The following is a 26337-nucleotide window of genomic DNA, read 5'->3' on the forward strand; positions in this document are numbered from 1 at the left end:
ACCTAAGCCTCCAAAGAAGTTCAAAAACCAAACACTAAAAGAAAAACCCAGGCTATCCTGGGCATTTCGTCCTTAGATTTGATATAGATCCAGTAAAGGAGGGCTAAGACGTCCAAATGGATATACAATCCTTGTTTTTGGCAACACGCAGTTCATTAGTGACCTTGACAGGAACAGTGTCAGAAGAGTAAAGGGTCAAAAGCATGATTGGAGTGGGTTCAAGAGAAACATGGGGAAAGAAGAATTGAGACAGTAAGTATGGGCAGTTCTTTCAAGATGTTTTGCTATAAAGACAGCCAAGAATTGCGTTAGTAGCTGGAGCAGGATGTGGAGATAGATTTTTTTTTCTCTAAAGATTAGGGTTATTACAACTTAGTTGTATGCTGAAGAGAGTGATCAAATGGAGAAGGAAGCCTTTATAATGCAGTAGAGAGAGGGTACAGCAGCCAGAGGCATGTCCTTGAATAGACAAGGAGAGTAATATCCGGTGTTCACCTTGAGGAGTTGTCCTCAGAGGGGAGCACAAAAGGTTGATTGATCCTAACAGGGGGAAGGAATGTGTGTGTGTGCAGTAGGTGGATAATAGATGTTGGGGGAGCTGAGGCGCTTGTGGGAGTTCTCTTATGATTGCGTCTATGAATGAGTTAAATGAGAGTGAGAGAAGACATGTAGGAGTTTTGAAAAAAGCGGAGGAGGTGTGAAATAAATAGTTGTCTAGGAGAATGGAAGAGTGAATGGACTAGGGCAGCTGTCCCCAACCTTTTTGGCACCAGGGACCGGTTTCATGAAAGACGGCTTTTCCACCGACAGAGTTGGTGGTGACGGTGGGGGGCGGGGAGGGAGGTGGAGCTCAGGCAGTGATGCGCGGCCGATTCATAATAGGCCCCCGCGGACCAGTACTAGGCCAGGGCCCAGGAGTTGGGGACCACAGGACTAGGGGATTGTCGTGGGATTAAGGTGGTGCTTTTAAAGTTCATAGTCATGAATTTAAGTGAGACCAGGAAAGAAAAGGAGGATATGTGTAACCTTGGACATACTGTGGTAAGGTAGTTTACGTAGATATACTATCTGCTTTACAAAGTTGTTGCAAGAATTCAATGTGTCAGAAAGCATTCTAAAGCATAAGTACAGGACACCATTATTATGAAACTTAGCTTTGAATTACTTAGCACATTTCTTTGGCAAAAAGCTTTTCAAATTTCTTTAAGACAGCCTCAAGTATCTCTAGAGAAAGCATTTGGCTTTAAACCACTGATTTACTCAGTAACTAAGTCTAAGCAAATGACTGAACCTCCTTTTCCTTTTACCCCTCGATCTATAAGCTAAGGGTGGTAATGTTTAAAGTGCAACAAATGTTTTGTAAATAAAGGTGCTATATAATACAAGCTATTCATAAGATGGTTTTTCAGCCCTCACTGGTACAGTCACCAAAAAGTCAGAGAGGTCAGAGCCTCTGAATAAGCCTTAAGCCTTTGGTAGCGGACGCCTCCCTTAGAAAGCTTTGAAAGAGGAAGGAAAGGAAAGTATCTCTAAGTAGTTGTCACCCCCATTCTTTCCCTTAATCCTCACAGCTACTCATTGAGATTGATTATTAATTAGAACCTGAGACTAAAAGAGGTTAAGTAAGCTGCTAAAGCCAAATGGTAGAGCTTGGATTTCAACCCAGGTTTACCTTAAAATCTCATGTTGTTTTCACTTTGCCACATATGGAATTGGGTTTGAAACAATATAGTCATAGAAGATACATGATTTATATATTTTTATATATATGCATATTTAAGACCCATATTTTGGCCAATTTAACCTCTTATCTGCCACCAAACATTTAACTAGAGTTGTCCAGTAGCAGAATAAACTGGTTTGTTTGGAAATATCAGCATGATGGAGTAGTTTATGAGAAATCAAATGATAAGAACAGATAGGAACATTTGAGGGAAAGAACAGTAATCTGGCTAAAAATCTGCATTTAGCTACAAATGCAGGTTTCAAGCACCCTTTGGGAGAGGAGGGCAGGTGCCAGAAAAAAATAAATTTACACGGTCATGGGAACTACAGGAATACCACGTCCACTGTGCTGTTTCCCGCAAACACGATATGTACATTATAAGCTACAGAGCATAAATGCCTTTAAGAGAAAATCACTGCCCTATTAGATTTTGATTTTTGAGTAACAATTGCCCACCTGATAGAGAAAGTGATAGGAAAAGTGTATTTATTTTCTTCCAACAGCTAAAAGGTGATCATACTTCGAAAATTTGTTGAGATTGTCCAAGAAAGTGTGTAAAATCCTCATCCATCACTGGAAGCCCCTGGTCAGGAAATGACAGTGCAGTAAATATCTTCAGCAGCCACCTTTTAATGTACAAGCTGTTTTCAGTTGGAATTTTCAGCACTCACATAAAACACAATGTCATGAGTGACTGCTTGTGCTCCAAAGTCATTACTATTGGGATAATGGAACATCTCTCAGCGAATAACCAAAAAACTTTAAATGTCATGTCAAGTTTGTTGAAGCCATTTTCAAGCCCCTTTCAAGGTTACATGAATATTGAGGGTGTCTATTTTTTAAAAGCTGGAGATCTATGAGAAAGATCACTCATAAGGCTGTGCAATGTGAGAGTCAGTTAATTAAAAGAAAATCTCAGTCTCTTTGGGAAAGTCAATCAGCCAGTGCCATTTAATCATTAGCTATTGCAACTCTCTCCTTTTAGCCTTGATAAATCGGGATTGCCATATAATAAAGGAATATTCTTGTGTATATGTGTACATGTATGTATGTATGGGTATGTATATACTTGACAATTACATTATGACATAATTCATAATTCTAGTTTGCTAGGAAGCTTTAATAATTTGCCTACCAAATTCATTATTTCTTTTAAGGGAACTCATTGACTTTAAAATTCTTATTAGAAATTTTTCTCCTTGCTTTTGTTAAAGGAAAGTAATCTCATTATCATTCAAACTAATGCTTATCTTGGATCATAGAATATGGAAATAATTTCTTTATCCAACACTTATTTACTGAGCACCTACTTTGCACCAGGGCCATTGTAGGCACTGAAGCTACAGCTATATTTAAAATAATGTCCCTTACACAGTAAAATAAAGACATTGGAGACTTGGAAAGGTGAGGGGGAGGGAGGAGAAGTGAAACACTACTTAATGGATGCAATGAACACCATTCAGGTGATGGTTACACTAAAAGCTGAGACTTCACTTCTATGCACTATGTCCGTGTAACAAAACTGTACTTTTACCCCCTAAATCTATAAAAATTTAAAAAATAGTAAAATAAAGTAAAAATATCCCTGATGTCTTGGAGCATACATTCTAGTAAAAGACAGACAGTGGACAGGTAAACAAATATATGATGTATTAAGCCGTCATGAGTCCTGTGAAGGAAAACATGAGGGGATAGAGCAATGCACAAGGCGAGAGCTATTTTAGGTGAACGGTTGGGGAAGGTCTCTCCAATAAGGTGTTGTTTGAGCAGAGACCTAAATAAAATCTGAAACCAAGCCATGACAATTACCAATGACAGGCAGTTCAGGCATAAAGGAAGAAGGAAATAGGCGTTTAGTGCTAATGAAATGATTGTCTATTATATTTTAGTTTATTTTTAACCTCTGTGTGTTTATTTTAAACCTACTTACTCTGCTCAATGTTTCTTTGTTTAGTCTAAGAGGACTTGCTTATTGACAATAATTATTTTAAATTTATGTTTCATAATGTGCACTGCCCTTGGTTATCACAGTGATAAGTTTTATGTTTCTTTCTTCCTTACTGCAGAAAATCAGAAAGTGCAGTTGACAGAAGGGTCACGTTCACACTACAATATCAATTGCAACTCAACAAGGACTCCAGCCGCCAAGGAGCTTAATTATAATCTAGACACTCATACGTCTACAGGGAGGATCAAGGCAGTTGAGAAGAAGGAAGCCTGTAATGTAGAAAGCAACAGAAAAAAGGAAATGGAACTTCTTGGCTCTGTTTCTAAAAACGAATCAGTTCCCGAAGTTGAAGCCCTGCTGGCAAGATTACGAGCTTTATAAGTTAAACTGGTAAAAAATGATTAAGCTAAATATAAAGCCATGCTCTGAGCTATAACACTTGAAAAAATTGCTTTTATATAAGTGACTTTATATAGTTTTAAATTATGATATATATTAGAAAAGTAAAGCTAAATACATGATTGCAATGCTTTTTCTATATACTTGAGGGTTTGGTTTATTCAAGATTGTAATGGGCTTAATGCTTTTTTTGTCTCCTGGTATTCATCTGTTCTATATTTGGTAGTTAAATTATACATATTGCTTTAGAGAGCAGGTAGGTGGCCATGTGTTCAGCAATGTGTCCTTAAGAAAATACCATCTTTCTAAGCCACCGGAATTTTTACTATTTTTAACATTAATGAATGTCAAGTTATCAGCCTCAACTCTTGCTACATATATATTCCATGTATATTGTTTATAAGGCTCAAGGTAAAGCCTGGGATTTACATGGTACCAGCACAACATCAGAAACATATAACCGAATGTATCAGAGCTAGCTATAATATAAGGAAATGACAGGTAACCCCATTATCATCATTTCTGAATTCTTGTTAAGTAGAACCTGTAGGAGACTATAAGGCAATTGAGCACATTTTTTCCAAAAATGATGCAATAAGAATGTACGTATTCTCTTTGTAAAATGTATGAGCTTTTGTGTAAAGTGGATATATACAGTTATTACAGTGCTGCCAAGACTCCTGGTCTTAGCTGAGAGAGTATTTTTCCCCTGGTAATTATGACTCTTGGATAAAATTGACATTTTGAAACTTCCCAAGTAACAAAATTTTTGATTTTTTTGAACAAACCTGGAATTCCAGTTTCTCTGATCTGACAGTCAATAACTTTAACAAAGATCTAAATAAGTGTTTCAAGGAAAGTTTTCATATGCAAATATAATTTTACCTCATTTGGGCATCATTGCTCTGTTAATTCCATATCAAAGAAAATAAACTTGCTACTTGCACTCAATGAAATAAAAATTGGTTTCTTTTCTTATACTCTCTCCTCTCTCCCCCCCTCTCTTTTCTTGACACATTCTGTGGATAAGCTGGAGATAGACTGTGCCACACAGTCTGTGTAAGCATCGACTTTGCTTTATTGTGTGTAATGAGTAAGTGACTGCTCTTTTACCTTCAGTTAAAAAAGCAGTTATATGGAACTAGTCTGGCGAGGTCCACTGCTTTTTATTTCCTTAAGTTGCCACCTCTTTTCAACTCCAAGTTAATAAAGTTAATTAATTAGAACTATGAAGCAGGCCCTGTTTATAGACATTGGGGAAGAGAGTGTTATCCATAGCCAGTGCAGGAATAAATTTGTTCCTGTATGCATTGCTGAAATGTGCATTTTTGCCCTCCAGTTGCAATTTCTATTTTCCTGAAAACAAATCTTAAAAATCAAGAAAGGTGAAGGACATTTACACATTTAAGCAGACAGCAGCCCTGACAACAAGGCAGGATTGTTTTGTGTAGGAAAGAAGTTAAATGAAAGAATTCTCACTATCGGTTCTTAATGTGACTTTGCAGATTTGGGCTTTTCAGAAACAAAACTCAAATTTAACTAGATGGTTTGGACAGACCGGGCAGCCAGTAAACACGCAGGAAACTTGGGAACAGGTGGCAGCCACAGGGGAGAAGAAGCCTGGCAAGTAAAGGGAAGTGAAGATGACATAGACTCCCAAGGGCAGAGGAAGGCAGAAAAGTCCAGCCACAGAGCAGTCAGGCCCCAGAGCATCTGTCTGCGGGAGCTCCAGGACCCCTTTCCAGCAAGAGGACCAGGAGTCTGAGGCCAGCAGGGCATCGCAGCGGCTGGCCTCCTGGGGGTCCAAAGCCACCAGCCCCCCCTCGACGACAGGAGCTAGTTCTAAGACAGACCATAGCTGTAGAGAGGGAAACGCACAACAACCGACAGAGGTTAAATGCAAACTCAAGGAACAGTTGATTTTTTGTTGGAGATACACATTTCCTTGGTAAAAATGCCTGCTCAAGAATGGGCAAGGGGTATAATTAGGGTTTTGAAATTCTTAATATTCCTTTAGCAAACTGTAGATGAAAACCATGGCAATAACCTTTAATTTGAGGGCAGACATTGAGGTATGATTTTGTGTTTCTGTGCAAAGTTTGTTCAGCAGGTATGATGGCTAATTTTATGTGTCAACTTGAGCAGACTAAAGGATGCCCCAGACAGCTGGTGTGGGGCACAACCATTATTTCTGGGTGTGTCGGTGAGGGCGCCTCTGGAAGAGATTAGCATTTGGACCCATAGACTAAGCAAAGAAGATCACTCTCATCAATGCAGGTGGGCATCATTCAATCTGTTGATGGCTAGAATAGAATAAAAAGGCTGAGAAAGGGCAAATTTGCTCTGTCCACTTGCGTTCAGACATCCATTTTCTCTTGCCCTTGGACATCAGCGCTCCTGGTTCTCAGGCCTTTGAATTCAGTCTGTGACTTACACTGCTGGCTGCCCTGGATTCAGGCCTTTGGGCTTGGACTGGAATTATACCACCAGCCTTCCTGGGCCCCTAGCTTGGAGATGGTAGACTGTGGGACTTTTCAGCTTTTAAAATCACCTGATCCAATCCTTTATAATCTCTTTCTCTCTCCCTCCGTGTGTGTGTGTGTGTGTGTGTGTGTGTGTGTGTGTGTGTGTGTGTGTGTACTATTTCTCTGAAGAACCCAGCAGGTAAAATTCAAAATCATTTGATATAGCTCAATGCTCTTGACAAGGATGTCCCATCCAGCCTAGTGACAAACCCCAGGTAGATTATTCTCCCCTTTTTCATGTCAATGTAGAGAATTTAGCTAGAACACACAAAAACTAAGTGATCGTTAAGTCAACTAAGTGTTGCCCAAAAGCAATAACCAAATGAAAACAAGTTTTCCCAATCATATATGTAGTTTGAAAATAATGGAAGCAATCTTATTAGATTTGCTTATATGTTCTTTTTTGTTAACATATTTGAATATTTAAACAAAATATATCGAAAACACCCAGTGTTCATATAAGGAAGTGGACATTTCAATTATTCACATTAAAATCTTCTGATAAATCTGGAAAATGTAATTATTTATACCAAGTTGCTCCAAAGCCCTTTTAGTTGATAATATACTATTTATTCAAAAACAGAAATTATTAATAACTTTAAAATACTAGTTCAGCCATAAATGATTATTTCATGGGTGGTTCGTTTTTATTTTAAAATGTCATAATCCAAAGTAGATCCAAGTTTTCTAGTTAGAAATTAAATCATTTATGCTATACTATACATCTGTGTATAGTGCACAGTATACATTAAGCTGTCTTTTTATATGTGAACACAGGTAGACTAGAAGCACATTTGGTGATAAGTCTTGTGGCAGACTTTTGCATGGACATTATGACTTTTGGAAAGTGATAGGTCCTAATATGTAAACTGCTAATGTGATTGAAAACCAAAAAAGTGACATTTTCTTTTTGTTTCATATAAATTACTTAAAATTTTGAGATCTAGGAATTGTAGCTAGCAGTGACTCAGTACTCATTTTTGTCTTGTGAATTGTCAAATGCTAGCTGTACATGCCATGACCAGGCATGAGTGTTCTTAAAATATGTTCTAGGGCCAAATTGTTCAACCATTTTGTTCTCAGAGCTTAGCAAAACACGTGGAGTTGCCAAAGAACCACAGAGATTGGATGGCATTTCAGAATTGAATCCAAATCTTTCTCAAAAATGAAAATAATGGAACCTTAATCCATGAAATTTCATTACTTTTAAACAGAGTTTTGCCTTTTAAAGTGGGCATAAGGAGAAGGTTCAAATTAGGATGGGAAATAGGTTTTGAAATAGAACAAAAGTCAGCTGTGTCCTCTAATTAGGATTTAACTGTAGAGGCCTCTTTGTCTCCTATTCAGCTATTATAATTTTTAAAGAAGCAGGGCCTTACTCTGTTGCCCAGACTGAAGTGCAGTGGTGTGATCATAGCTCACTACAACCTCGAACTCCTGGACTCAATCAATCCTCCTGCCTCTGCCACCGAAGTAGCTAGGACTACAGGTGCGTACCACCACACCCAGCTAATTTATTTTTTTGTAGAGATGGGGTCTCGCTATGTTGCCCAGGCTGGTCTGTAGAGATGGGGTCTTGATATGTTGCCCAGGCTGTTCTCCAACTCCTGGCCTCAGGCAATCCTCCTGCTTCAGCTTCCCAGAGCACTGGGATTACAGGTGTGAGCCACCACACCTGGCCATATTCAGCTAATTATATTTGAGTGTCATCTTTCACTTCAACAATAGCCTACCTTTAGGCGTTTCCAAGAAGTAAGAACTTAAAAGGAATCTTAGTTTCTTCCAGGGAACCTTAAAATAATAGATATTTTTCCTCTATCCATCTTGAAACCCCAACCATTGGACAAAAGTGTTTTAAAAGCCTCAGATATTTCCTTCTTATAATTAATCATATTAACAACATTCTCCATGTTCCTACAGATCTACATTATTCTTATTTGAAATCTAATTTTTTAAAAGGTATTCTGATGACAGAATTGGAAGCCAAATATCTAGATTATCTCTTCAAGGCAGATGATTCACATTCATTTACAATAGCCTTTTAAAGTATTTTAATAAGTCCCTGTTGAGTTACTTAACTTTTTAAAAAATTATTTAAAGATTGAGACTTTCCACTTGTCTCTTCACATTTTTATCCCATGTTATATTGGGGATAAATAAATTTCTACACAGTTCTTCTTTCTCCTGGTTTTCTAAATATGGGTTACTAAAATTTACTTTAAAGGTGAATCTCCAGTAAGAATCTATCTAATCTTAATATTTTATGTATAACCTGGGTAGGTGTGATTGGTGGTCAAACATGAAGCCTATGATAGGAAGCTATAATAAAATAATTAGATTTAAGCAGATTCAAGCAAATATTCTAGTGAAGTATTTCTCGAGAGCAGGACAAAGTCCTTAGATATGTATATTCAGTGAATTTCTCCCCAGAGTGTCTGCTTTCTCACAGACATGGCTGGTTCTGGTGGAGTATATCCATCTTTGCATCAAAAAAACAGAAAATTGACCATAAATATTTAATACCATGTGTATTTAATACACTTAATAACATCCATAAAGGCAAACATAGCTAAGTATAGGTATTTATTAGTATACAGAAATGTCTATTTACATACTTTGTAATTATTTCCTTTCGAGGCTCAATATGTGCAAAGCATTCTCTACTAAAATACTTCAAAATTAGGCAACAAAAGCTTAGACTTCATAATTAAAGTACCCAACTCATCGGGGAAGCTTGATTTTAAAATGGGAAGTTTCTTTTGTGTCCTTGTTTCAGGCACAAATATGTGGCCCTTCCAATGCAAAACCAACTAGGTGCCTAATAAAAGCAAACAGGTGCCTCTCCAGCCTGAAGAAAATGAGATTTTCTTTGGAGGGTCTCGTCTTGAATACTTTCTTTTCCTTAATGACCTAACAGCCATTCTGATGATTGTAAGAGCCATGACTGACGTTCCACACCTGTGGCCTACCCGGAGCATAAGAGTCCAATCTGACTGTGATAATAAATAAAAGCTTGTCGTACTATTATAGGATGTTTAGCAAGGACAAGAATTAAGGCACCTTTATAACTCCCAGAGGAATCTGGTGATATTTCTAACGTGATCTCACACATCATTCTGTCCTGCCTGACCTTCCTTGTATCACCCTCCTGAATTATAGCTCGGATCCGTTACCCTCTCCCTCTTCCATGGCCTCTCCCCAAAATAAAGAATTGCTGGCCTGAAGAAAACAAATCTGATTTTTTTAAGAAAGTCAGTTAAAATGTTCTGGAAGTCACTCCATGTTTTCTGAAGAACATTTGCTGCCTCCATTAGACTAAATGTTGTGTCTCACTTTATGAAATGAATCCTGAAGGTCTCGTAGAGATTAAAGGACCACTTCATCCAGAAGTGTCCGGCTTCATTCCTTAATAACTGCTGGGGCCCAGGATGTTACAGGAAACATTATGTATTCACCAAGCCCACCACTTTACCTCCCAGTTTTTCAGTGATTAGTTCCTTTATCCTGGCAGTCAATGGGGAAAGTTGCCTCTCAGGCACTTCCTTACGAATCTGCTTAGAAAAGGAGTTTTTTTCATGTTGTAGTAGCTTTTCTCATGCTCTCCAGAGATGCTTAACAACTTCTGTCTGATGAGCCAAAGGAGGGCACGCTTCAAGGACACTTGAGCATAAAGGTATTAGTCGTGCATGGGAATGGCAGGCATGCCTGCGGAGACCTAATGCCCTGTTCGTGTAGGATCGACTCACTCCGGATGACTGTTCTCTGGGCATGCCCAGCTACAGCACACGGAAGGCAGAGTTAGATTTTGATAAGCACCGTCCTCCTGAGAAGCCAGACCTTTGCTACCCCTTATGGCTTCTCTCGCTGTTACTCAGCCTCCTTTGAGTTCTATTTTTTTTTTTTCTTTGAGACAGAGTCTCGCTCTGTTGCCCGGGCTAGAGTGAGTGCCGTGGCGTCAGCCTAGCTCACAGCAACCTCAAACTCCTGGGCTTAAGCGATCCTCCTGCCTCAGCCTCCCGAGTAGCTGGGACTACAGGCATGCGCCACCATGCCCGGCTAATTTTTTGTATATATATTTTTAGTTGTCCAGATCATTTCTTTCTATTTTTAGTAGAGACGGGGTCTCGCTCTTGCTCAGGCTGGTCTAGAACTCCTGAGCTCAAACAATCCTCCCGCCTCAGCCTCCCAGAGCGCTAGGATTACAGGCGTGAGCCACCATGCCCAGACTCCTTTGAGTTCTTTAGTTGGATGGTAACAGCAAAATGTTACCCTTCCAAGGGAATATTTGCATTTTAACTTACATCTGACCTGTAAGGGTTGAAAGTCTACTGATGGAGAATTGGGAGGGAATCTATCCTCACTTATTAAGGTGAACCCTGAATCGCACCGCCCTCTTGGAGTTCTTTCAGTCTGAATACCCTTGTTACTACCACTCTGGTCTTCAAGGGGAGCTACTTCCCCTTCAATGCTGAGGTCAAAGCATGGACAAAAGATCCTCGATTCTTCTTTGTGGAGTTGAGACCAGGTGGGTCTTTCAAAAGACCTGCTCTGAGTAGAAAAGTGGACGGTTAGACAGGAGCCGCAAGAAATAGAAAGGCGTGCAAGCTAATAAACAATGGTTTTCATCTTCCACAGCAAACATGCGCCTCTCATTTTTAATTAATTTATTTTTGTTGATGTTTATTTTACCTACAACTCATGGAACTCAGGCAGCCCCTCTCATTTTGAGGAGAAGCCGGTGAGCGCAGTAGGACAGCAGATGATGAAGGGGACCGAGGGCCTGTTCCTGAAACAATTCACTTCCTTCACAGCTTGAGTTATCTTGCAGAAATAGCAGCCATTGATTCAGTCCCGCAATTACATCCCACATATCCATGAGGATTGTTGGGACATTTTGGCCTTTGCTAAACCTCAGAAATGAGACAGCAGACCTTGCCTAAACTCTATAGTGTTGTCAGCCCTGCTAGAGTGAGTTGGACCTTGGATTTGATGTCTTTGTTGAATTGGATATTTGGTTCCTTCGCTATAAGCTACATGATGTAAACAGCAACTGCCTTCAGACGCCACACTTCCAAATTGGCCCACTTAGTACATTGACTGGAGGGGGAGACAGAGGCCGTGCACATACACAGAGAGTTAAGAGGGGGCAGAATAAAAAGCATGAGATTGCAGGGGATTTGCTGAACGGTGCAAAAAGTAGGAGACCTCTATGGAAAGGGCTAGAAGTGATACAGATACACGAGGGTATCTGTGTGGAAGCAGGACTCATAGAGGTCAGGAGAGCTGCCTTCAAATCCTTAAAGGATTTATATGGTAAGGATAATGAACTTATCCTCTGTGTCTCCAGAGGATAGAGCTGAAGCCAACAGATAAAAATAAAGTGTGCAAGCATTTGAGCTGTAGAGCTGCCTGGAGATGAGAGAGACTGTCCGTAAAGGTTCTAAAGACACTGAGCCTTAGAATACGAGCATGTTCTTTTGAGGAACATTGGAGGTCGTCTAGCTGGAGCCCCTTGTCCCCCTCCTGAGCGGGGAGGTGACTTGTCCCCACTGGTGCCCTCATCTCCTCGCTCTTCCACTCCCTCCCTGGTCACGCAGCCTCCTCATTAGCCAAGCCACCTCGCAAGCAGAGGCCAGACTCGGGTTGGCTGAGAGCTAATAAAGGAATCTATTACTCAGGTAGGAAGTTGGCATCTATGAGCTCTGAAGGACTTTATCACTCTCAGAATCTGTGTTCCGTGATTTTATGGAATCATAAGTGGGCACCCTAGCCGAGGGCTTATCACCTGCTTCTCACCATCACACACTCCGCTTGCTTATCTCCTTGAGGGACATAATACTGTCTTGGTTTATTCATGTGCCTGCACCGGGTCTTGTAACTGATATAAATCAGCCCTGCCCTAGGAAAGAGCGGTGTGGACGGCCTCGTGGCAGGAGCACCTGCTGGGGATCCGGGCTTGTGGCTGCCTCGGTCTGAGCGGCAAAGCAGCGCACAGCCCGCATGCCGGATGCAGCAAGTGATAAAACACGCACTGACAGGGGTTGTGCACTGACACGCCGGCCGCCATGCTGAGCTTGTTATGTGCATCTCCCTTTATGTACATGACAATCTCAGGAGGAGGAATTGCTATTGCAGCCACATTTTACCAGTGAAGAAACGAATGTGTAAAGAAGTAACTAACCTATGGTTGCACAGCTAGTAAATAAGCGAATGGGATAAAAATCTAGACATTCCCAAAGTCTAGACCCTGTGGTCTTAAATTACACTGTCTCCCTGGGCGACGCTGAACTGCCCCTGGGACAACACCAGGGCTCGGGACCAAACACCTGGCCTCCCTGTGCCTTTGCGTGCAGTTCTGTACTTGCCCTCATAGAAGACTCTCCACTCAGCTTTGTTATTTTGTTCCAAAATGCTATGAGTCTTCAGAGCACCTATGTACCAAAGATGGCAATGGATAAATTTCTCATCCAAACTCCTGTCATCTCTGCTCCTCTTTCAGTATAATATTGTCAGACAATCATACATATAAATTTAAGGTGAATGAGTTTAAACATGAACATTTGCTGCCATAGTTGGCCAAATGACCAGCAGTTGACAGGAATTTGGGGTCCTCTGAGGTTGGTCAACTTCCCGTGCACGGCTCCCACTAGGAATGCTTGTCCTGCAAGGATGAACGCTTGTCAGACCCTCCGTGTTTGGAAGACTCATGAGACTTCTGTAAGTAAGGAATATACAAGAGAAGAGTTCTTCCCAAACCGTTAGCCGCTCTGCAAAATAACATTGTTCATCATTTTTGTTTTTCCCTTGGTTTCCTTTTTTCTTTTCCTCTTTTTTGAATTTAAGGAAAAATGGAAGCACAATACATAAGTAGAAACTTTGACAAGACTTATTTTTGCCAGAACAATCACTTTGTTTAAAATAGGCCTTTTAAGAATATCTAAAAACTAGAGTACAGTAGAGCATTTTTTTTTTAAATTCAGAATGTGTGAAGTTCTAAGGAGACTGGTCCACTCATGAAAGTTTTTCCTCACACCTTTGATTAGGAGTAAGCTGTGCATTTTGCAATAACATATTTTGAGAAATTTCTGAATTTCACCATTTGGATAACAGGCCATTTATGTTCCAATCATACTGAAGGCAAGAGATTTATCGTAGATGAACTGAACTTGATATGGCCCTCCCAAAGTACACTTTTTCTATTGCATAGCCAACAATACTGACAAATAAATAATTGAGCTTTTTAAGACAACTTGAAAAGCAAATTTGTCCATTATTATTAAAGGGTTCCAGTGTAAGGTTTCTATCTGTCTATCCTTTCTGTTCCCACAGTTTAATCCTTCTAAAGTTAAAAGTCTCTGACATCCTCTGCACACAGATCTAGCACCATATATATCCACCAACTGATTTGCTTAAGGAGAACAAGAGTATCTTCAGTGTCCTATATGATACCTGACATAAAGCTCAATAAAATTTACTTCAACTGTGACAAAAATAATTAATGAACAATCTGTTTAAGAAAAGATCAAGGGATCCATTAGAGAAAGATCTTGGTTTATTCTTAGACAACGCTTATCCTTTTGTTAAACTCCATGTATGTATGTTAAATAGTGATTAGATGAAAGAGCCCATCAGAAAGAGTTCAGTTGTCAATCCTAAACATAAACTCTTTCTCTCAATAGTACCAGGGACTGTGCTAAATATTGGAGATGTACAGCTCAACAAACACACACAGTTGGGCCTTGAACAATGCAAGGGTTAGGGGTGCCAACCCCCTGTGCAGTCAAAATCCACATTCTGGCTCCCCCAAAATTTAACTACTATTGAATAATAGCCTACTGTTGACCAGAAGCCATAATGGTAACATAAACAGTCGATTAACACTTATTTTTTGTGTTATGTGTATTATATACTATGTTCTTACAATAAAGTAAGCTAGAGAAAAAGACATGTTATTAAGAAAATCATAAAGAAGAGAAATATATTATTCATTAAGTGGAAGTGGATCATCATAAAGGTCTTCATCCTCACCATCTACTCAGGTTAAGTAGGCTGAGGAGGAAGAGGAAGAGGAGGAGTTGGTCTTGCTTTCTCAGGGCAGCAGAGGTGGAAGAAAACCCATGTGTGCAAGCGTAGTTCAAACCCATATTATTCACGGGTCAACTGTACAGTCCCTGCCCTGGCAGGGTGTATAATCCAACAGAGAAGACACACATAGGATAAGTGTGCCTGGTATAAGAAGTGCAGGCTTTAGGAGGAGAATATAATGGGAGGCTAAGTGAGCTGAAGCAGGGATCAGGGGAGCCCTCCCAGGTAGTGACTTCAGTTGAAGTCAAGGGGCTGGGCAGAGCTCGGCAGACAGGTGGGAGAGGGTGGGAGCGCGCTGCATAGAAGCAACAGCACGTATGAAGGCTCTTAAAAGGGAAACAGCATGAGATTTTCATTTGGGAGCACAAAACAGGCCTGAGACTGGAGATAAACTAAGCAAGCTAGCACACCACTTCTGTAACACACAGACTTATTTATGCTTTTTTTAAAACCATTGAATGTCATTTTTTTAATTTGAGAAAGGGTTGTATAAATTTTTTCCAGCCAGCTACAAAAGGAAAATAACTACTAATTACTCGTGGTATTAAACTTCCTTAAATTTTGTTTCATCTTCATAAAAATATACATAATTACATTAGGAGGCTTCAATTTTTTTACTAATTTTAAATGCATTAAGATTTCCATACTTAAGGTATTCCAAGGTGAGCATCTATTATATTAATTATTGCAAGAATTAGTCTGCACTAAATTATCTTGGTATTTAAGGCAAGCACATCACCTTCCTTCTTGATACATTTTCAAGTATATTTTTTCAAGTATACATTTCAGTGTATGCTTTCATGTGTTTATTTTAGAAAGTAACCATAGAGTTAGAGATTAAATCTGTCCCTCTAATTTTTAACACTGCTCGTACAAAATGCCATAAGATCACCCACATCACTGTGGGATGTACGTTCTTTAGAAATGATGTGGAAAAAATAAAGACTATGTAAAAAGAAGCTATTTTGTCTGAATTTTCAGAGGACTTTTTTTTTCCTCCATAGATGCATACTTTTATGACAACTATGAACAGTGGTGTTTTGTCTGAGATCCGTGTAGGCAAGGTTGTATCCACTAGGGAGCTTCCCCGAGACAGTAATTTTCAAACAATAGAAGAAAACTGTATAGATCAGCCAACTAATTTATGCTACATCAATTTTACACACCCAGAAAGCATGAAACTTTAATATGATCTCACCAAAGTCAAACAAGCCAAACAGAAGCTACCCAAACAGGCCTGGCCCTTTCATCTAAACCAGCTTATATCATGCCGGCTTTGAGAACACAATGTGTTCCGAAAGGGCAGGGCGACCGTGCTTCTAAATGCATGTAATATTAGACAGCAAAGAACTACAAAAGACGCTCAAAGCAAAGTGTCTGGGAATCCAAGTTGATTAATGTGCAGCTTTATTTCGTTTCAGGGGTAAAAGACTAGAGGGAAAAAAAGACCATAAGCTCGTTTGACAGCTGTAAAGGTCACAAAGGAAACGACGGTAGGTAATGTGAAGTTGTCAGGGTTGCCAGAGACTCAGTACTTAGAAATGGGTGGCAGAGGCTCCAGAAATGAGGCACCAGGTGGGCTGCTGGCCACCAGAGGGTTCAAGGCAAAGGAAACACAAGCCCCTAGAACTCTCAGTTCTAGTTCAGGCCCCTCCTGCCCAATAAGGGACATGAAGCAGATCACCCAGGACTAGGAGTCTCAGCTGCTCACTCAGAGGACTTACGGTCTTCACTGTGGTCAGATGTCTCAAACTCAACTGCTCTCAATGGCTCATGACAGCCCCCCCAACACAGAGATCTGGGATCCATAGATGTAGAAATAACAGTGCTAGGGAATCACCATCATTCCTCATTGCAGAGCAAGGCGGAGGGAGGACAGGGCCACAGCCATCCTAAGGCTGGGGCAGGTGCTCCAATTTGGTTTGCTCAAGGGAAAGCTCGGGGCAAACAGCCTGAAGAAGTACCTGCCCTCAAATGTCATCTGAAGACGGACAAGAAAGACTTACAGAACTGCTCTGGTAGGAATTCCATAGCATTAGATCCTGGGTAAAAATGGAAATAAACCGCACATTTAAAAGTAAATACCTGCACACCCAAAGGCTCTTTGGTCAATTCTTAACTTGTTTATGTCAGTGGACTGGGCCATTAGCCGCCCCAAACTGGTAACTGCGAATTGTAACGTATCAGTAACCATCAAAGCCTCACCCCCAATTTCTGGGCCTTGCGCTTTCCCAAACTTTCACAACTCATTTAGTTAAGGGCTACAGAGCTGTTGAGGAACTAAGAGCTTCTCCTTGAAAAGTGGAAAGAGCATAGAAAAGAATCATGTGATTAACACCATCTCATAAAGCTTAGATGTCATTATGATAGGGACAAAAAAGATTAATACTTAAAGGATTCACAGCCTTTTTCTTTAACCTCTCATCCCTTTTCCTGGACATTTCCTTGGAACTCAGTGTATTGAGTGAGGGGGTGAAGTATCTGGAGAAACTGTAGCAGGATGTCCATTGAAAAGGACAGAGAGGGACTAACAAGAGGGAGGGGAAAGAGGAGGAAAACAGGTCATTGTTGGGAGAAACATTTGTGCAACCACTGTAGGGTTTTGGTAGAGATGCATGAGTAAAGAGGAATCTTAAAACATTTTTCTGTGTGTCCCATGCATAAAGCCCTGCAAGTATGCATTCCAGAAGACATTTGTTAACTGAAAAAAATAACGAGGTTTATAATTTGGAAAAGGAGAGCTTTACTTCTCACAAAGTTTTCAGCCCACAGTGGCCATTCTGGAAGGCTGGGAAACAGTGCTCCGGGCCACAAGCCAGGAAAACGTGCTTCAAGGGAGGGACAAAGGGAACGGGATTTTAAACTGAGCAGGGTGGGTAAATATACATATTTAACAAGCTATAGGAAGAGCTGTGCATATTTATGAAAAGAACTATGTCCCTGTGCAATGGGGCTTCCTGTCCTTTTATGGGGTCCATGTTTAAAAATGGCCGCCCTCTGTGTCAGAAAGGTGAAACAAAGATACAAAAACCCTCTTTGTGCATGTTCTTAAAACGACTTCTTGGTTGATGGTCTTTTATCAGGAAAGAATGTGAGTCTGGCTTTTAGGAAATAAAGCCTGATGGTCATTAGCAAGGAAGGGGGTAAAATGATGTGTGTCCAACCTCTCAAGCCGTCATGGCTGGAAACTCAGTTTTAAGGTTTCTCTGGGGTCCCCTTGGCCAAGAGGGGTCCGTTCAATCAGTGGGGGGCTTGGGATTTTATTTTTAGTTCACACCTTTCATAAATATTCATATAATTTCTCAAAGCTTCTAGAGTCTGATTTGTGGGATATGTATAAAATGGCTCAGCTACACTTGGGTGACATCTGAGACAGGCTTAAGAAAAGTCAAAACAACAGGCATATTCTAGAGGGAGACAATTCTTCTGATGTTTCTGCAGTGTATTCCATGTTACATGTTGCAGTGGTCCCCCCTTATCTGTGGGGGATACATTCTAAGACCCTCAGTGGATGCCTGAAACTGCTGAGAGTACTGAACCCTATACATACTGTTTTTTTCTATACATACACACCTATGATGAAGTTTAATTTATAAATTAAGTATAGTAAGATATTAACAACAACTATAATAATAAAATAGAACAATTATAACATATTCTAATAAAAATTATGTGAATATGGTCTCTTTCTCTAAAAATATCTTACTGTACTGCACTGCATGCAGGTAACTGAAACTGTGGAACAGAAAACCAAGGATAAGGGAAGACTACTTTATTTAGTTTTAGTTACAAATGTCATTTTAAATCTTTAGTTTTCTCAAAATATGAGATTTGTTCCTATGATTTTTGTGCTTTCAAAACTGCAATTTCCTCTTCCAGATGACATTCCCATCCGTAATTGTAACAAACCAAATGATTCTGGTGGAAAACACTGCTCTGTTTAACTTTTGGCATCTGAGATGTACCCCACAGAGTGTGCCTCTGTTTCACACTGAGTGAAAAGATGAACAGTTTTGCACCCAGGAGATCAAATTAACTAATGAGGTAAATCTGACATTCATGGGTGAAACACCACACAGTGTTTAAGGATTTATCTGAAGAGGACTTTACAAAAAGTCATTAGAGAAAAAAAAATCTTCATTCTCAAGCCATTTGTGAGCATCTCTTGAGAATATGTCACTATTTTAGTTAGAGTAGTCAAGATGGCGGAAACAAATAGACACAAAGACTCAAAGCTGATGTGATGGAATTAACTTCCTGTTCACTCAATGGTAGAGAGGTTTGAAGTGGGAGTGGGGGAGGGGAGTAGAATGCTCCACCTGCACAGTCATTCAGAGCCCCAGGATAAGGGTGGTTTTGCAGTGTCTGTGGGTGGGGTGGTGGGGAGGGTGGGGGATAGACAGCCCAAAGAGAAACAGCGTGGAGGAAGGGAAATGAGAGGATTCAATGGCCAGGCCTGGGAGTAGCAGATACCACTTACGCTCACATTCCGTTGCAGAGAACTTAGTCACCTCACGATAAGGAAAGCTAAGAACTATGATCTAGCCATGTGCCCAAAGAATGGAAAGACAACAGGCAAACTGATGGTCTCCACCACAGCCATTTCTCTGGCCTGATTTCGGCTTTTAAGAATATTATTTACACATATTAATAATTATAGAAGTCCCACAATGTGGGATCCTCTGTTTTAAGATGACTTAGTATAATGCAACAGCATGAATTACAGATTTCTGTTTTGATAAAATGATCTCATAAGGGGAGAACAATCGCCAAATACTAACATACACATAGGAAAGATAATAACAATAGCATATATGGGGATTATAATTTTAAAGCACATTCTACCATAGGAAATTGAATTAGAATGTTAGAAACTACAACCAAAAAAAAATATCTTTTTAGGACAACTTCTAGGGAATAATGAACATTGCCTTTTCAAATCACAGAAAATTCTTTTTGTTATAACCTGCAATCAGGTAAGTTTAGCTGTAAACGTATCTGGGGGTTTTACATAAAAATTATAAATAAAAACAAAGAAACTGAAAGTCACCTGAAATTTCACTAAAGATCACCACTACTAACATTTTGGGAGTGAAGTGTTTTGGGATTTTTTTTTCCCAGACAAAAAAATATCCAATTCCTTTATTCATCTAAGCCAGATGTTGTGATCTGAGCAACATCACCTCTCTGGCCAGCGAATTCCCATCTGGGACTCCCTCCTGCTCCTCCATGGGATCGTACAAGTCTCCAGGCTAAAATAGTGCCAGAGAAACCCGCGAGGGGCTCTGGAGTCTTAATCTGCGTTCCTTTCCATCTTCACCATTGACCGAAGGTGCTGCTGAGACCTGGCCCTCAAGTACCCTCAGGGCCCTCTGCTCTCTGCATTCAGAGGCGTCCCCCCTGAGTCCATCCTATGGTTGACCCCACCGACCCCAGACTAAGGGAGACCATGCAGAGTGGCCGCAGCGTGTGTCCTGCCTCCATGGGCTTTCTGATTTTCTGTTCACTGTCTCTTCCCTTTTCTTTGTGATTTTTCCATATATGTACAATATATGATTTTTCCATATAAAATATATATAAATATACATATGTGTATATATAAATAATATAATATAGAAATATATACGTGTGTGTATGTATATATCCATTTAAGTATCTCTAACTTTTCTCATTGCATTGCTTTCTTTCTTCTATGTTTGGAAATTATACTTTATTCTTTTAGAGGTTTCCCTAGCTATTTTAATATTTTAGCTTTAAAAATCTAAAGTTAATTATTTTTATTACTCTTCTTCCAAATAATGCAAGCTTTTTAAATAAATACTTTAACACCAATTAGACCCTCCAAAACTACATCCTTAAATTGCCCGATATTTTACTTCAATCTTACTAAACCCCATATATTAGATATTGTTATCACTGTTTTATATAGGCAATTTTTTTTCTTTAGGTGTAACCTATATTTACCAGTATCTTTGCTTATCATTTCTTCTTTATCTCAATTGCTTCTGGAATCATTTTGCATCTACTTTCAGAATTTCCCTTAGCAAGAATCTACTGGTGGTAAAATCAGTTTTTGTTTGACTGAGAGATTTTCTTTATTTCACTCTCACCCTTGAAAGATCTTATATTTGCAGATTTTCTTTCAGAACAGCCATGATATTATTCTACAAGTTGCAGTGTTGCTGTTGAGACATCAGTTGTCAGTCTAACTGCTGTTCTTTAGAAATAATCTCCCTTTTCTCTCTGACTGCTTTTAAATTTCTTTATCTTTGGGATTCTGCAGTTTCACTATGAGATAGTTAGGTATGACTTTGTTTTTATTTATTCTTCCTAAGAGTCACTGAATTTCCTGATTTTGGGCTTTGGTGTCTCTCCATAATTCTGAAAAATTCTGGCCATTATCTCATTAAATATTACTTTTCTGTTATATAATCTTCTGGAACTCCTATTAGATATGCATAAGACTTTGTCTATCTTCTATGTCTCTTGCCTGTAGTTTTAAATTTTCTATTTGACACTCCATGTGGTACTCCAGATAAGTTCTTCCCATCTATCTTCCAGAACACTAATTTCTTTCCAGCTGTATCTAATCTTCAATTTAACCCACCCGGTGAGGTTTTTATGGTAATTATTATATGGTTCATTTTTAGAATCCCGCTTGCTTCTTTTCCAAATCTGGATGGTTGCTTCTAACAGTCTCTTGTTCCTTTCTCATATTTCTAAGCTTCTCCTGTATTTACTTACACATATTAAATATGGTATTTTATAGTTTGTGTCTGATCAATGTAGTATCTAAAGATTTTGCCAGCTTATGTCTGCTGGCTCTTGCATCTGGTACCTTGTTTCCTTTCTTTTTGACTGCATGCTCATTTTCTTTGGAACATTATTTCTGAGAGTTCTTTAGGCCTATATCGAATTTGCATGTCCTCAGAGAGGATCTGCACTTGCTTCTGCCAGTTGCCTGGGGCCACTGCCAGCTTGAGTTTCCCCTGCATCAGATAATGAGAACTCTGGCTGTGAAAGCCCATGAGGGCTGACAGATCCTCAGGGGAGATTTCCCCCATCCACTCAGTGTGAGGTGGTCACTGACACGTTTACTTGCTCTCCCCTTCCATGCAACGGGGCTTATTTCTCATTCACCCCAACAATAAAGGGTCAAGCCCTTGCTTTATCCTGACCCCTTCTCCCTGTACAACTACCGTAAAGATGCAATCTGGGCTGGGTGTGGTGGCTCACACCTGTAATCCCACATTTTGGGAGGCCAAGGTGGGAGGATTGCTTGAGGCTGTGAGTTCAAGACCAGCCTGGGCAACATAGCAAGACCACCCTGCCCCCCCAAAAAATTAGTCAGATGTGGTAGCCAGCTACTGGGGAGTCTGAGGCACGAGGATCACTTGACCCCAGGAGTACAAGGTTATGGTGAACTATGATTGTGCCACACCACTCCAGCACTCCAGACTAGATGACAGAGCTAGACCCTATCTCAGAAAAAGAGAGAGAGAGAGAGAGAGAGAGAGAGAGAGAGAGAGAGAGAGGGAGAGAAAGAGATCTCCAACTGCCTCACCACGGTTGGCAGATATCCTCAGAGTAAACCTGTATCACTGCTCATTTATTTCACAGGGTCCTATTTTAATTTCACTTTTGACCTCTGCTGATTCCTTAATTTTTTGCCAGCTCAATATATTTAAAGAACATGAAAATATTTTATTAGGAGTTTTTAGTTGTTTTTAGCAGGAAAATTCTTCAGGCTGTCTATTCCACAATACTGCCAGTAACTAAAGTTTTGTCAGTATTTTTTCCTCCTATATGTCATCTTTTTATGAGTACACAGAATTTTATATTTTATACAATAAAAATTAATAATACATTTTGCATTATTTCTTATTTTCTTGACATATTTAGAAAGAACCATACACACTTGCACCAAGATTATAAAAATATTCAAGTATGTGTTCTTCTAGTATTTTTAATGTTTGGCTTTTTTCCCATTAAAATCTTTCATTCCTCTGCAACTTACTGTGATTTAAGTAATGAGGTGGTGGATCCAGCTTGCTATTTTTCACAAATGGCTGGCCAGTTACCCTACTGTCTTTTATCAAATAATTATTATTTTTCCCTCATGATTAGAAATATTACCATTTTCATAAACTATATTCTGTGGAGTATTCCTGTATATCCTTGTGTAGATTTCTGGGCTCTCTGTTCTCTTTAACTGATTTGTCTCCCATTCTTGCTACTTTGTTTCAGTTAGTGAAATTTTGTAATTAATTTTAACATTTGATAGATTAAGAGCTTTATCGTTGCTTTTGCTCTTTTAAAAATTTTTTCCAGAATTTTTCTGACTATATTCTTGAATGATTTTTTTTCAGACAAAATTTAGAATTATTCTATCAAGTTTCCTAATACGCCTATTAAGATTTTGACTGGAATAGACAGGGTTATTTCCATCCTCACCTTTATGTCACTTATTAAAAATGACTATTGTTTCCATCAGAGAGCAGACAGAAAAGAGATGGCACATTTGAAGGGTTTCATTGAAGAGCTGTTAATAAAGGGATGATTTGCAGGGGTGTGAGCTAGTATGGCAGAACCAACAGGGCATGAGAATGCACCCAGGGACAAACAGTGGGAAGCCGCCTCCCCTCCCCCAGCCTGAAGAAGCAAAGGGAGAAACCTTGTTCCTGGAGGCCACATGGGGGCCATCTGGCAGGAACCTGGGCAGGGCAGGTGGAGAGTAGAAAGGATACTGAGGCAATAGGTACCCTGCCCCTGACTGCCATCACAGCTGCCCTTTGACCTCCTGCTGGTGCCTCCCATTGGACGAACCCAACTAGAATCCAGAGAATGGAGAGATTAGTGAAGTCCTTGACAGAGGTTGGGCCCCGCAGCAAAGAGAAGGACAGAAAAGTGATCTGGGAGGCAAATGGAGGATGACTGGCACAGCTGGATCTATGGCCTGATAGTTTTTACATATGCACCCTTGAAGTGCTATTAAGATTTGAAATGTATTCACAGAGAAATTCTATTGAACGTCATCCTAGAGAAATAACAGATTCATTATCCTGAAGCCAGACAACTTTGTGAAAATCAAATACATTGTTGCCTGCGTGGGTAACAATTGTTTTTCGCTTGAGATTTGACATGTTCTAAGCCACAAACCTTTGCTGTCAGATTGTAAAGCTGGAATTTTTCTGGTGACAGAGGGCAGCCGCAGGCAAACTGCCTGTCCCTCCCGTCCCTCCCTCCACAGACGCAGAGCCTTGCATCCCACCTATTACAGGATGATCTCTAGTTAGCTTCAACTTTGAAACACAATTTTCCACTTCCTGATTGGAAAAATCCCCCAAAGATGCCTCAGAAGTTTTTATACATGTTTTTCCTCCCAAGAAATGGAGAACGATAAATCTTTTCACAAAGAGAATCCACAGAAACTAATAAGTAGTAGTTTAAATTCCAGAGCACCTGGGAAGAGTGCAGAACTCAGCAGGTGAGAACAAATTGGGCACTTTCCAGGAAAGGTTGTTTGGCATCATCTCGCTCCTCCTTCCGCTAATTTTTCTGCCGCCCTAACCACAGGCATCTGTGGTCGATGCCTTTGACTCAGAGTGGGGATTGAAAACCCCAGGAAAGTCAGCCTCCGTCCTCTGCAGGGTGGGCCTTCTCCAAGGAGGATTCAGAGCCTTCATTCTAAAGAAGAGACGCATCCCACTCTTTCTGGGAGGCAAGGGCAGCGTGAGACTGCAGAGCCGACAGGCTTCAGCTGCAGGACAGATGTGGGCTGCAGTGAACTCTCAGTGCTCCCATTATCACCAGTCATCTCCCCTGTTATATGCCAACAGGGTGGTATTAACCACAAGCCATTGTTTTCTATGGAAATAACGACCTTCAGTCCTGATAATGTGCTTTGACATAAGGGCTTCAAAGCAAACGCACAGAATGCCCCTGTCCTGGCCCTGGCTGCTCTGATAAATCACCCATCAATGGAGTCTCGGAGAGAGACTCTAGCAAATGAAGAGATTATTGAATTTTTTCAGGTCATTTGAAGTATGCGAGCCTGCCGAGGATAAAGAAAGCAAATAGGTCTGTCTCTTCTGTGTCAGGTTTTTTGTGATGCAGGTTCTTGAAGAGAAAGGGGCAGTGCCAACCCTAAGGCCATTCTCTGGTTAATTTTATTACATAATTTCTGGTTCATGCACTGGGTTAAGGAAATATTTTTTGGTAATTCCAGAAACAGATTGGTACTTTGTTTGCTTTCTGGAGATAAATTTGCTTGGGAATGATTTCACTTTTTCTTCTTTCTTTCTTTGTTTTTTCCTTTCTTTATTTATTTTAGAGACAGGGTCTCATTCTGTTGTCAAGGCTGGCTGGAGTGCAATGGTGCAATCATAGCTCACTGCAGCCTCAAACTCCTGGGCTCAAGTGATCTTCCTGCCTCAGCCTCCTGAGTAGCTGGGACTACAGGTGCATGCCACTACACCTGGCTAATTTTTCTCATTTATTTATTTTGGAGATAGGGTCTTGCTATGTTGTCCAGGCTGGTCTCTAACTCCTGGCCTCAAGCAATCCTCCTGCCTTGGCCTCCCAACGTGCTGAGATTACAGGCATGAGCCACTGTACCTGACCCACTTTTCCTGCTTAAAACTCCTTGTCTGCCTGCTGTGGCTCTCTGCTATCCTGGGCCACTTAGCACCCTTTCTTCACCACTCAGTGTCTAAATGGAGATCATCGCCAAGGTCTGTTCTTGGGTACCACGTCCTCCCTCTCTGCACTCTCTCAGCCCTTCCCTCAAGTCTACATCCACAGCACCAATTTGCCACTTGAACCCCAAATTTTCCCTCATTGTGGGTTCCCCACTGCATGTTCTACTGACACCTTAAACTGGGCATGTAAAAAGTGGGATTTGGCCATTTCCCCTCAACACCAAAGCAATCCTTCTCCTAATGTCTTTGTTTCTTTCTTACCAGCCCTAGATCATTTGCTCACACCCAGGTTAAAACAGCAGAGCTCATTTTGCAGTATCCCTCATTGCCTCACGTTCAGTCTTTCCAGGTGAGACTCATTTCTTTCCTTGATTATTACAACAGACTCCTAACTGCTCCTCTCTGTGCCTCAAATCTCTCCTGACTCAGTTCATCAGAGGATACTACCAGATTAATAATACTAAAAACTCACTTTAAAGACATACCTTCTTTTTTCCAGAAACCTGCTGTGACTCCCTATGACCCACCTGGTGAGTTATGGACCCCACAGCCGAGCACCATGGGCACCACACCAGCCTCCAGCTCTGCCCTCTCATTATTCCCTAGACCAGGGGTCAGCAAACTGCAGCCCGAGAGCCAAATCCAGCCCAGCACATGTTCTTGTAAATAAGATTTTATTAGAACTCAGCTACACCCACTGGTTTGCATATTATCTATGGCTGTTTTCACACTACAATTGCAGAGTTGAGTAGTTGCAACGGAGACCATTTGGCCTAAAATATTCACTAACCAGACCTTTATGGGAAAAGTCTGCCAACCTCTGCCCTAGACATACCCTCATATTAAAAACAAACTCTATTATTTGTCATTTTCCAAACAGTAAGCCCTGAACGTCCCACTTATATTTCTTCACTCTCCTGGAATGTTTTCCCTGCCCCATCTCTGCAATGTCTT

At 40.4% G+C, this 26337-nt stretch overlaps 1 protein-coding gene across 1 annotated transcript in view; it reads left to right on the forward strand.

Moving 5' to 3' along the window:
- The window catches only part of DIAPH3 (diaphanous related formin 3), a 445841-nt gene extending 440812 nt beyond the window's left edge, over positions 1 to 5029 (forward strand). The window contains exon 28 of the mRNA XM_045566830.1: positions 3793 to 5029. Within this exon, the coding sequence (XP_045422786.1) occupies positions 3793 to 4055 (263 nt within the window). The 3' untranslated portion in view covers positions 4056 to 5029. The remainder of the gene's footprint in view (positions 1 to 3792) is intronic.
- Positions 5030 to 26337: the final 21308 nt, after the last annotated feature.

This window comes from Lemur catta, chromosome 13, assembly GCF_020740605.2.
Source record: "Lemur catta isolate mLemCat1 chromosome 13, mLemCat1.pri, whole genome shotgun sequence".
NCBI classification, from domain to species: Eukaryota; Metazoa; Chordata; class Mammalia; order Primates; family Lemuridae; genus Lemur; species Lemur catta.